This window comes from Aquila chrysaetos, chromosome 2 (assembly GCF_900496995.4).
Source record: "Aquila chrysaetos chrysaetos chromosome 2, bAquChr1.4, whole genome shotgun sequence".
Taxonomy (NCBI): domain Eukaryota; kingdom Metazoa; phylum Chordata; class Aves; order Accipitriformes; family Accipitridae; genus Aquila; species Aquila chrysaetos.
In genome coordinates, this window is record NC_044005.1 from 41,815,103 (window position 1) to 41,827,271 (window position 12,169).

Below are 12,169 nucleotides of genomic sequence, written 5' to 3' on the forward strand. Positions count from 1 at the left end.
AATATACGCTGCTATAGCCATAGTTGTACAGTCACATTTGTAAAGCCTCCAATGGGCGTATATGCTAAAATAGTAATCTCAGAAAACAGTGTTGTTGCACAGATGTGCTAAGCATTTGCAAGGACCAGTCAACAATCAACTAGTTTGTGTATGCAATGTCCTTGGAACAGACTGTGTTAGTTTATTAAATTTGCACTAGATTGTTACTGACTCACTGAAGGTAGGAGCCAGATAGAGAAAAGATGCTCACTTTTGATTTTGAAACTGGATTTTTAAAAACTGGTGGAAAATGTGAAGGTTACACTTAAGATACCTCTTAAATTATCAGTATTTAGCCTGTAAGGGAGTTGTGAATGTGGTCTTCTAAGAAAATGCATATAGGCAAGACATAAACAAGAATTATTGAAATATTGATTTTTAAACCTTATTTTCTTCCCCGCCATGTTGTTCTCACAGCTCAACTCATGTCATATGCTGCATTTCTCCACTCCAAGAATTTCAAGTCCCATCCTCCGCACCATGAGCCCTATAGCCTATCTATCCATCCACTCGGACCCTCTGAAAGAGGCTGGTTTACCAAGGAGTCAATCAGCTGAGAGCCACTCCTCTTCCTCCCGCTCAACTGGTCGTAGGCAGCTTCCTGTCATTCCCTGTGGCAACAAGTTCCCCCCTGTCATTCGCATCTCAAAAGCACAACTTCAGCAGGTGAATAAGCCTTGTCTTCATAAAAGCGGCTGCATTGTAGCGGTCATCTGCAAAGTTAAACATTTTCAGTTGCTCTGCACAGTCCGGTAGTAGGCATATGCTAGTCATACTGCTATACACAACATCCTAAAAAATATTTTGAAAGATCAAGTTAGGGAATAACAATGGATCTTGTTCAGGAATAGAGTCAGGAATAGCCTGTGAGGAAGATATATTGTCCCACTTAGAAGAGGCAGAATTAGAGAGGAATATTTAAAGAGATGTTATGGAGGTTATGATCTGGAGCATCTCTGGATGTTCTGGAAGATAGATTCACTTCCTCAGAGGGACTTTCTTTTGAAAAAGGATGGACTATAAAATCTAGAAAACAAGATTTTTGCTTCTTTCAAGACTGAGATTAAAATCTCTCTTTTTTTTAATGTCTGCCTATAATCAATACCAGGTGGATTTTGAATTGGGAACACATATTAAAATTCGGACTACCTTAAATGATTTTAATGTGAGAAAAAAGGGATCTAGAGACAGTCAAATTGCTGCTTTGGGAATGAACAAATAATGAATCGTTCCACTGCTTGCAGTATACAAAGCAAAGATGGCAATTATCAGGGGTCATAGCTAATGGAGAATGTCACTAGAGAAAGGGGACTTTCCATAGTTTTGTATTCCCAATTTCATTTCAATATGGAAAAGGTGAAGGCTTAGAATCATAATTAGAGGTAACCATAATTTGTGTATTAGTCACAAAAATATTGAGATTTGCTGAGCAGCATGAGCTTGCATTGACTGGTAAAGCAGTATGATATAGCATTAATGCATAAGACCGTAACATATCATCATCATTTTACCATTAATATTTCATTTGGATTATATTTTGTGTTGCCTTTTATTTCCAATGTATTTTTCAGTATAAATATTTCTATGTGAAAGACTCTTTTCTTTTTCTTCAGTGAAGCATGCACAGGAGTATTGATATTAAAAGTAATTCATCAACATAGCTTCTTTCAAACTTCCATAGGATCAGTGGTGAGTGATAACAAGGCGATCAAAATAGCTAGTGTACTTATGTTAGCATTTTGTCTGTTAAGTCAAAAAGCAGTGGGTTTTTCCTGCAAATCCTGGCTGCTTTTTATCTGAATATAAAAAAATAGTTCTGCCCTCAATGTATGGAAATGGACAAACAGTAGCTCCCAGATGTTCATTATTGTGAACTTGATGGGATACCAAAATACCACATTCTTCATGATGACTGACTTATTGACTAGGGAAGAGGACTTAGGAGAAATTAACTCATTAAAAGTTAAGCTTCAGTATTTTTTGGTATTAGTTTGTATCCTAGGATGCAAAATGGCCTAATTTTTTTTTGCCTGTATATCTACAATTTAAATTTTCCAATCAGGTATAATTGGCAAACTGCTCACAGTACTCAAAGAAAGTAGGTTGGCACAGAGGGTCTTCTGGCTTCCTTAGTACCCAACAAATGAATACAGCTGCAGTATTAATAGGGGCTGCAAAGTGATATACTTTCTTGTAACATGAAAAAGAATTGGTATTGTGCCAGGTGCTGCTACTGAGTGGAGTGAGGATGATATGTAACATTCTCAGCCTCTTCTTTCTTTTTACCTGGTAAGTCCATGACTGCTGTGTTCCTTTTCAAGCTGTGTTTTTGAAAGTCCTGACTCTGTTGAAAATTTAACTTCCAGTTTTTCATTTGCTATGGAAACTACAAGCACATGATTCTTTAGTTCATTCCAACAATGAAGGCCTCGTGTACTTTATGGCTGACTGAAGAACTGAAATACTTTTGCAAGTCCTTCTCTTTTCTACAGTGCGGTAATGTTAGGTGCTTAGCAAGCTAGAAGCTCCAGCAACGTGAAAGATGAATATGCATGTTAATAACCTAAAGCTTTTCTCCAGTTAAATATTAAAAACAATTTTAATGTCATTCTATATTGCTCTATATAAATATTTGGTACTGAATATATTTTCATGTATTTCCTGCTGTTTGAAATTTGATTCACCATTCATAACTAACGAATTTCCAAGGCCAGGCATCTGTGCTGTTGAATTTAATTTCACATATTAAAAAATAAAAAATGATACATTTCTTCCTGAAAACAAGCAAAGAGGGTTTTTTTCCTGATTGTTGATGAGTAAGGGTTCAGGAGCTGTAAGCCACCTTCCTCTAGTTTGACATCAGATAGAGGAGGTCATGAAATTTCTGTATGTTCTCTGCTCACTAGTGCAGAGGGGTTCTAGGATGTGGGTCTACTTTTATTTGTTCGATAAAGAGAACTCCTCTCTTGCCATATATATGTTATGGAAGAGGATTGGAGTATTTTGCTTCAACTCCCCTTAGTTATTCAACTTGCAGCATAAGGAAACAGTCTGGCAGCATTAGAGCTGACAAAAACCAGAATGAATTCTTTGACTGTAGTTGAATCTGAAGAGTGGGGCTAGAGTGCAATTAGCATCCTTTTCCTCTATAGCATGGTCAAATTGTACAGCAAATCCTTTTGAAACATAACCTTTTTCTTTCTTTCTGTGAATTTTTCAGCCAGATGAGTTCTCTGAACTCTGCTTATTAGAGGACTGCATAGAGTATTGTGTGAGGTCAATGGAAAAGGTGATGCAAGTGCAGCAACTACTGGCCAGGGCTGTGTATGAAGAGATTGTTTTTAGGTAGACATTGTGCTAAATGTGTAACTGTGTCTTGAGAAACAATCAAAATCAGTGACCTCAGATTTTGTTCTCTATGTTTTCTCAGTTCCAGTTCTTCAATAAGATAGCGAATACCTCTTCTGGCCACAGTAGCCATCTAGAATACTTCTAAACTGGCTGCTATACCATAAGATTCAGCCCTTAACAAAGGTGGATTCCAGTTTTGTGTGTCATTCTGGCATATTTTCATTTTTTGATGTGTTTAATGAGACATGTACAAGGGGGCTAATTTTAATTTAATGATTTTGTGTTTATTCATTGTGTTAGGGAAGGATAATCTGAGTCTCTCAGGTTAAGCAATCGGAATTAGTTGGCACTTATACAAATATTTTCTCTTACATCTTAATTTTCTCAAATTTCTACCTTATTGGAACATTTTAAAAATTGTTTGTAGTTATATAATTATATTATTAGTTACAAAATGCTCTGAAATCTTCCCACACAAGATGCTATGGAAATGCAAGCTGCCATATTCATATTCATATCCAAGATGAGAAATAATATACTGATCTGAGTTGAAAAATTTACCTTAATTTTTAAGCATCTCACTGGAATTCAGGGACCTATGGAAGAATAAGGTAAGACTTCTTGACATGTTCAAGGGGTATTTAGAGAAGGAATGCATATCCCTTATAATTGTCATTTTATTTTGAATGTTTTAGGTTTATGAGCCAGGAGTGCACGTAAATGTTGTAAATTTCGCCATTTTTTATGAACTAATTTTGGCAGGTTTCACTAGTCTGCAATAGCAAGAGATGAACGTTTACATTGGTTTTCACATTTAACAATCCCTTTTAGAACCACAAACAAAACCCCAAAGATGCTCCTCTCTTGTTACGGTGTTCTTTTAAACTTGAAGTTTTTATGTGCATTAGGATTGCCTTAGAACTCAGCTAGTTAAAACTCTGGTTTAGCATTGTACCTATCTGTTAAAAATGTCAGGAATGGATATATTGTCCAAAATCCTCTTCAGAATTTCAGTTTTGAGACATGGTACGTTATCAAATAGATATGTACTGGAAGGAAAAGAGGGAAAAGCTTTTCTCTGTTCAGCGAGTCTGTTTTTTTTACTGCTGACATGGTTAAAGTTGGCTGTAGCAGAAAGGGTTCTGATTTCAGGGTTTACAGACTTGTTATGCCCCCCTGTTCCCTATCCTGATGGAAACTATATTGAGTCAGCATGAGGTTTAAGTTAGGTTTTTCCCAAGAGGCTGCTAATACCATTTACAACATTGGGTTTAATCAAGGTAGACATTTCAAGGAGTTAGTCCAGCTCATAGCTACTGGAGCTGTTTCATACACGGTAGATTTGATTTTGTGAAGTAAGGAAAATGTGCAGAAGTTATACCATCTCATTCATGACAGGGTAACTGTTAATAACTGTTAATTTTTCAGTACATTTTAGCCTGAAAATTTTAGCCTGAAAATTAAGTTGCTGTGATGTTACAACCTTCACTTATCATCAGTGAAAGTGTTTGATAATGCTTATGACCAGATTCAAAAGCAAGCTCAGATTGAGAATTCTTACTGTTTTCAGTTGTAACTGTTAGGTTCTTGAAAGGCAATTGACATATGATCATTGCTACAGTGTCATGATTTTCTTCATTAGTAAGTTTCTCTGGACTATGTGGATTTTTCATACAAAAATACATAGGATGAGGAATATCAGGAAGCATTATTTTAGAAGAAAAAAGGGGATGCCTGGAAGATGCATATAAGCTCACAGGTTACTCCCATTCTTTTAAGCAACTGGATTTTATATTGATAATGATGTTTCTTGAACAATTTTCATCTACACACTCTCTTTCTAATGAAAACAAGTAAAAAGTTTTATTTGTTGTTTTTATCCAAGTGGCAGAGGCAATTGCTTGATACATAGAAATCTAAATGCTGCCTTTGAGGCTTAATAGGGTCTTTTGTCTGAGGGAGAGAAATTCTTCAGGCGTGCTTTTTTACATCTGCCTTTGGTATAAAGAAGAACTAAAATTTACAGCATGTTAGGTTCTTTCAATGGAAACTTTCCAAGTTGTAAATTAAGGAATTAACTGTTGAGGACAAGCAGTCAGTATGAACATCTTATTTTTTTTCAAATAGTATGTTTCCTGTATAGAACACATCCATTTTTAGTGACAGAACCCTCTTGGCCATTCTCCTTCAGCAGGTTTCTCTAACAGAAGCAGGAGAAAAGTCATAGTGAAGGTCAGGACAATAAATTGGCCTTGGTAATAGCATCCACGTACACTGATCATGTAGGAAAAAAACCCCTATAAAAAGTTATTAATTGTTTTAAATGTTTGTGTTTTCTGGAATCCACAGTACTTTTAAGATTCCCAAAATTCATAACCACATGGTTCATCTATTCTTGTCTGTCCTTGAAGTGGTCAATTTTTAAAAATTTTTTTAAAATGCCAATCTTATCCCAAACATAACGTGATTTAGTACGTTTTTCTAGCATCATAATTTCATTAAAATAGAATACGTAAGGATGTTTCAGGAAAGCTAAATGGTCTGTGGGATTTCCCATGGAGAGCTGGTCAACTGGGTCAACAATTGTTTCCATGATGACAATTCATACAGTAATCTTTTTGAAATAAATAGGTGGTTACAATTCAGAGCATAATGCCCAAGGACTAATGATTATTTCTCACATAATTAAGGTATAATTGATCCAATTAATATAATAAATATTGTATATATATATTTGCAGATATTGTCTGTAATATCATCCATAAGATAATCTTTAATTAAGATATATTTCTCTCTTAAAATCTTTTGTCTGCTATCATTAAAATTGCATATGATACTAGTCCAACTGGAATTACAGGAAGAAAATTCTTTATTTGGAGTTTGTGAATTTGTCAACATCTTAGCGTTTTCTCCTGGTTAGATAGATATGTCATATGGAAGTAAGAGAGAACTTTTTACAATAGGGAAACCACTAAAATTAGGACAAGCGCTAAGTGGAGGTCTAATATTTCTAAGCTACCACTATGTAATTTTTAAACTGGTTCAAGTTTCACATCATTATTAAAACTTCTAGTATTTGGCAATTCGATACTATTGCTGCTCTGACTGCTTCCAGGCAGCTTCTAAACACAGAACATGATATATGTAGAGAGCTCACAAATTGGCTAAAGTGACACTACCTTATTGGTATATCTAATCTTAATAATACCAGGTTAGCAACCGAAACAGAATCAGAATAAACTGATAGTGCCCTTGTAAGTGTTTTTAAGGAGCTTAAATACCTAACTGGCAGCATGTATTATACTGTAGATCACTTGAGTGCTTGGATGGAATCAGCTGTGTTGTAACTACTTCATGGAACTGTGCTTTACATTTATCATCACTCCTGGTCACAGAGGCAAAACTATGTAACAAAACAGGCTGCCAAAAGTTTTAGGTATTTTGTTTTTAAACGATAGGCTGGATTCTCATCGCATCTTTGTGTCTGCAAACTTTGTGACTATAAAACCTTGTGTTCAGAGGATAGAATATATAAAAAAACATTGTAAGAAAAGAGAAGGACCCTTACTATAGATAAGACTCAAATCTTGAGGTCTGTCTTCTCTAAAGGATAGCTATTAAGCATGCTTATAAGCAGACTGAAAGCAGCTAGTTCTTTATGTGAATTACAAATACTGTTGGTGGTAGTGCACTGTGGGCTTGAGAAAACCCATAATGCTTTCAAACAGATCCTGACAATTCTGAGGAGAGACTTTAAGAAAATTTTAATCTGGGTTTCAAGTTTGAAAATGAAATTTTATGTGTACAGTGATTTTAATCCTGCTGAAATTAGAATTTTTATTTAAAATATACCTGCACACATGTATATGGGTTTCATCAGTTCTTCCAGTATGTTTGATTCATTCATGGAAATTTTAGTGCTCACAGATTCTCTCCCTTGCAAGCATAACACAACTGTGGGCAACGTGCTTATATAGTGCCAATCTTGTAACTGGATAGAACTGGATTTAGTTTATTACAACATACAAATGAGTGGATTCACTGTCTGACTGGAGGATCAGAAGTCAGAAAGACTTTAATTTTGTTGGTTTTTTTTTTAGTGTGTTGTTGGAGCTTTTTTATAGAGTGTTGCTCTTTGAATATGAAAGGTACTTTACCTTTATAAAAAATCAAAAATATAGTGTAAATAGCAAAACTGAAGCATAAGTATAGCACAGCAGTAACCTAGAATTAGACAGTGGCTCATAGGAATCGGATACAAACAGAAAAAATAGACTTATTTGAAATCTGCGCATGGGTATTAAGGCAGATCTTATGTATGAATTAACAGATACTTCGTAATGATCCTTTATTGGAATTGATATGTTGGAGAGGAATATTCAGAATTTATCAAAGAGTAGTAGTCAGACCCCACTGCTATTACGCATAAAAGCAGGTTTTATGTGATTGAGAGTCTCTGTGTATGTCTTTTTTTCATGACAAAGAAAGACTATTTACCTGGATTGAACTTGGGTTTAGAATAGAGTGTTTCAAATGAATTTTTCAAAGAAGATACTATGTTTAAAAAAAAAAAAGTACTGGTCCTTAATAACAAGGTATAATGTGGCTTTGAAAATGAGAGTTCAGGGTCTTCCTGAGGAAGTATTAGCCTGTGTTTTTATTGTTTCTGAAAATTGCAGGTATTCTTTCTGTAGGGACAGATATTAATATAGAGCTTACCTTTCAAAAAGATTATTCAAAAGTAAAAATTGTTTCTAGAGGAAAATATATACTAATATGTTTCTCTCAGCTAGCTGCTAAAACGAGGTTTGCTTAAAGATGCTTACATTGTTATTAGCTATGATAATAATAGCTATGAAAATATTTTAACTGCATTTTATATATCAAAAGTGGTTGCACCATTAATTAATAAATAAATGTCATTTTGTACTTAATGTGTCCTCTGTTAGAGGAGGAACCTTCTAATTTGTAGTGACTTATTTTGCTTCTTAACTGAGTACCTAAGTATACTTGAACATAACCTCTCATGGAGAACTAATTCACGTCCTATTGAAGATTGTTAGATATTTTATAAAATCTAGTTTTAGAAATGCTGAGTATATTGTGCTACTTTAAGTGTGAAAGGAACTCACTGGCTTTGTTAATGAAACCACAATCCTCATGGAATCAGTAGTTTCTAGCTTTCCAGAGGAAAAAGTCTCCATGTGGCTAGGCTTCTGAAAATAGTTCTTAATCTCTGGATCTTTTCTGACCTTAGAAAATAACCATGGTAAAGTAGGAATTCAGTTTCTGTAAAGACAGAAATAATAGCATGAGATGGGAAGGTGAAATAGGCTTCAGTTGCCATCTTTTCACATATCTGAACTGTGCATTAAGGCAAATTCATGCTTTCTTTGTTAGAAACAGACTGCCTCTGTGGAGCTCAAGTAAAATATTACAATACCGGCCCATTTTTAATAGGAGTATATGACAGGAGTATTGTGTGAGTGTTATGAAGTAATAGTCTGTAAGTGCTGCTGCTTCCTAGTTCTCCAACAATGTAAGTAAATTTCAAAAATATTCTTCAACTGATTTATGCGTTATGTAGAAGAAGTTTCAAATTAAATGAGTAGTTGTTTTAGTCACATTACCAGGCTAATTAGCCACTTATTACGATGGCAGTCATTCTCTAAAAGCAATTAAAGATACTGCTTTTAGAGCAATCAATATTTGCCCTATTGGATGTGTGAGGAAATGGATTTACGCTAGAACAAAAAAATCTTCCTTTACCTGGTAAGTGGCGTAGGAGTAACTGAAAAGGGAAGACATCTAAAGAATACTGAAATTAAGCGATGATTAATAAGCCTTAAAGAAAGACTGTACACACAGATGTTTATATATATTCTTTATCCTCAAAAGATACCCATCACATTAGAGAATATGAAAACACAGTTGTCTTGTACATTCACAGCTGTGCATTTGTATTCCATCCTCTTCCCATTTCTTGCAACTTCAATATAAATCAATGCAAAAATTAACATTATAGAATAGCAGAAAGAATATATCTGAAGAGCTGTGGAGAGCAACGTGCTCCTCTTTTCCGATAGATGTAAGTAAGCCTTCATATGTTACTTCTCTTTAGTTTAGGATTAGGGCCTGTCGGGTGAATTTTTAACAACAGAAGGTAGTATCCTGGGGACTACCAGTTACTACAAATGCCTGCAATGCTTGCAGTACCATATATATGGGACTGTTGAAAGGGATTTGCTATCAAAACTTACAATAATCTCTGGTCTTATGTTCCATAACACCATGAATTACAGCCATATATTTCCCCTGTTTATTCCCCATATTAGTCTATCTGTAGAAATAGCCAATGTAGTTCAGTAAATCTATAATTAATTATAATTAACTTCTTCATGCTGTGAATTTAATCTGGGAAGGGAATGTAAGAGATACAAAGGATTAGACTCTAAAAAGTCAGTAGGAATGATAGTAGTAAGTAGGGAGGATTTTGAAAAGTAGAAGGGCTGTTCTGAACAGTAAGCTGGGTGAGTTGCCTACAGAAATGTAAGCATAGCAGTGGGTTATTCACATGAGAATGACACTGGCAGTAAATTACAGGACAGTGCGCTAACATACCCTTTACGCTTCCGTACAAACTGCAGTTCAAATTTCTTTGCAGAGGCATGTAGTTGTGCAAGGAAATAGAAATTAAGTGACATAAGTAAAGAAAAACTCATGAAGTAAGAGCAAGCCGGTGAACTGGAAAGATTCAGGGAGGTTTTTTGGTATTGTAGAGGTTGCAGACTCATACTAACATTAGCCATATTCCTGGTAGGTGATAGACCTAACAATAGATAAAAAAGAGAAGCAGGGAAAAGAGAAAAGATACATGAGGTTTGTTCTCATAGATACACAAACTTTACTAAGGTAGGAAAGAGGTTCTGAAGAGTATAGGTAAAGTGTCTTCAGAATGTCAAGTGGTATGATAATGGCTTATTAATGTGAGAAGTTACAAATAATGACAGGATTAGCTGAACAACAGATCTGTACACCATGTTTCTAAGAGGCCTGAAGTCCTGACAGCACTTGACATGCTTGCGAAAGTAACAGACTGCGTGAGTGGAGAGAAGAAGCTATTGCTGAGAGGTCAGATGTTTACCTGCTGGTATTGTACAATAATCCATATTCACACCTTTAGATCTTTCAGACTTAGCAACTTTGCAGACAAAAACTCAATATTTCACTCCTCTGCAATTTGCTCTATATATCTTCATAGAGGATTTCATCCAAGCATATCACTTGCTATTGCAGCCTGTCAAAGGTTTAAAGGGAGGAAGGTTTGTCGAATGTCATAAAGGATGTCCGAGAGATATTTATGTTGTTGTTGTTGTTTTGTTCTTTTTCCTTCTTAACATCCCACTGACCATCTTGTAAAGTTTATTGAAGAAAATACAGTCTAATTTCTCGTCTCAGTCAAGTGCCAATTTGACAAATCAGAAAGGAATTAAGGAATTAATTAGGGAAGGCCAAAGGATTCAAGAACATGGTGGTAATAATTTCATTCAAATGTTTTGGAATGAAAGGAGAACCTCAAATTCATTGTTCCATATACTGTCTCAGCCATTTTCAGTAATCTGCTGTGTCACATAACTTCTGTTGAGGTATGGGAATTGCGATAATCTGGTAGATAGTGTTATAAACTGATTATCATAGTGAGCTGAGAGGCAGCATTTTAAATTCTATTCCCCACATTTTTCTTCTTGGATGAATTGCCCATATCACATTGTAATCTTTGTTCCTCAGGTTCAGTGTTTTACAAAAATGACATGATTAGCCATAGAAATCTCGTAGGATAAGATTTTAATTAGTGGCAGAGAAAAGAAAGTATGAGGATTATTTATATTATGATGGATTTTTTTAATTTTACATATGAGGCCATGTATTGTTTGATTTGTAACTAGATATGTATTGAACAACCTTGAGATTTCCATCTCCCTGAATTAGACTAAATGATAATTTAAATTGGTGTGTTTTGCATGTGTCAGGATCAGACCTCCTCAGACTCCTTGATGATGACTTCTGTCTTGCAAGGTTTCACAAACAAGAGAGTGAGACTATTTATGGGATTATTAAGGCTACATGTTGGGGTTTTTTTTTTTTTTTAATTGTTTTAAGGGATTCAAAACTTCTTCCAGTCTTTTTACTTAAAATCCTGCATAGTGTGAATCATGAAGTTATCTGTAGTGGCTAGCCTTGTAAAGAAGCTGATGTTTTACCCAAAGAAATCTTACAAGGAGCCTTAGGAGGGTTGTCTACAAGCCTCTTCCATTTCTTCAATAATTGACTATTACATCCAAGTTCTTCCAAATGAAAGCATTTGTATCCTTGCCCATGGCAGGGGGGTTGGAACTAGGTGATCTTTAAGGTCCCTTCCAACCCAAACCATTCCATGATTTAACAGGGTTCAGTTCTATACAAGTTCTGTTTTCTCATACACATTCCCAGATTTTTTTAAAAATCGGACGTGCTCTTTTGTTTCTCTCTTAAAGCTGCACCAGAAGTTGTAGCAATCCTTGCATGAAAGGCACTTCTGCATGATTACCCATTTAAATTTCTTGCACATATAGATGAAATGTCAAGCCCAACAGGGATATAATTTAATTCTTGTGCTTTGAGAAGACCACTAAGAGATTTACTGACCATCTGAGAAAACGAACTTTTGTTTGTTAGTGACCACAAATCAAGAAAGTGATATATGTGTTCAAAAAGCCATTTCTGAAACTGTGAACTACTC

At 35.2% G+C, this 12,169-nt stretch overlaps 1 protein-coding gene across 10 annotated transcripts in view; it reads left to right on the forward strand.

The window, feature by feature from the left end:
• TTBK2 (tau tubulin kinase 2) overlaps positions 1-12,169 on the forward strand; it is a 106,355-nt gene that overhangs the window by 80,785 nt on the left and 13,401 nt on the right. For 8 of the 10 annotated variants that reach the window (XR_003926272.2, XM_030034746.2, XM_030034784.2 and 5 more), the window contains one exon: positions 457-705. The exons of the other annotated variants lie outside the window; for them this stretch is intronic. Coding sequence is in view for 7 of the 8 variants with exons in the window: in XM_030034746.2 (XP_029890606.1) it covers positions 457-705 (249 nt within the window). In the remaining variant the exon portion in view is untranslated. The remainder of the gene's footprint in view (positions 1-456; positions 706-12,169) is intronic. 10 annotated transcript variants of the gene reach the window in all.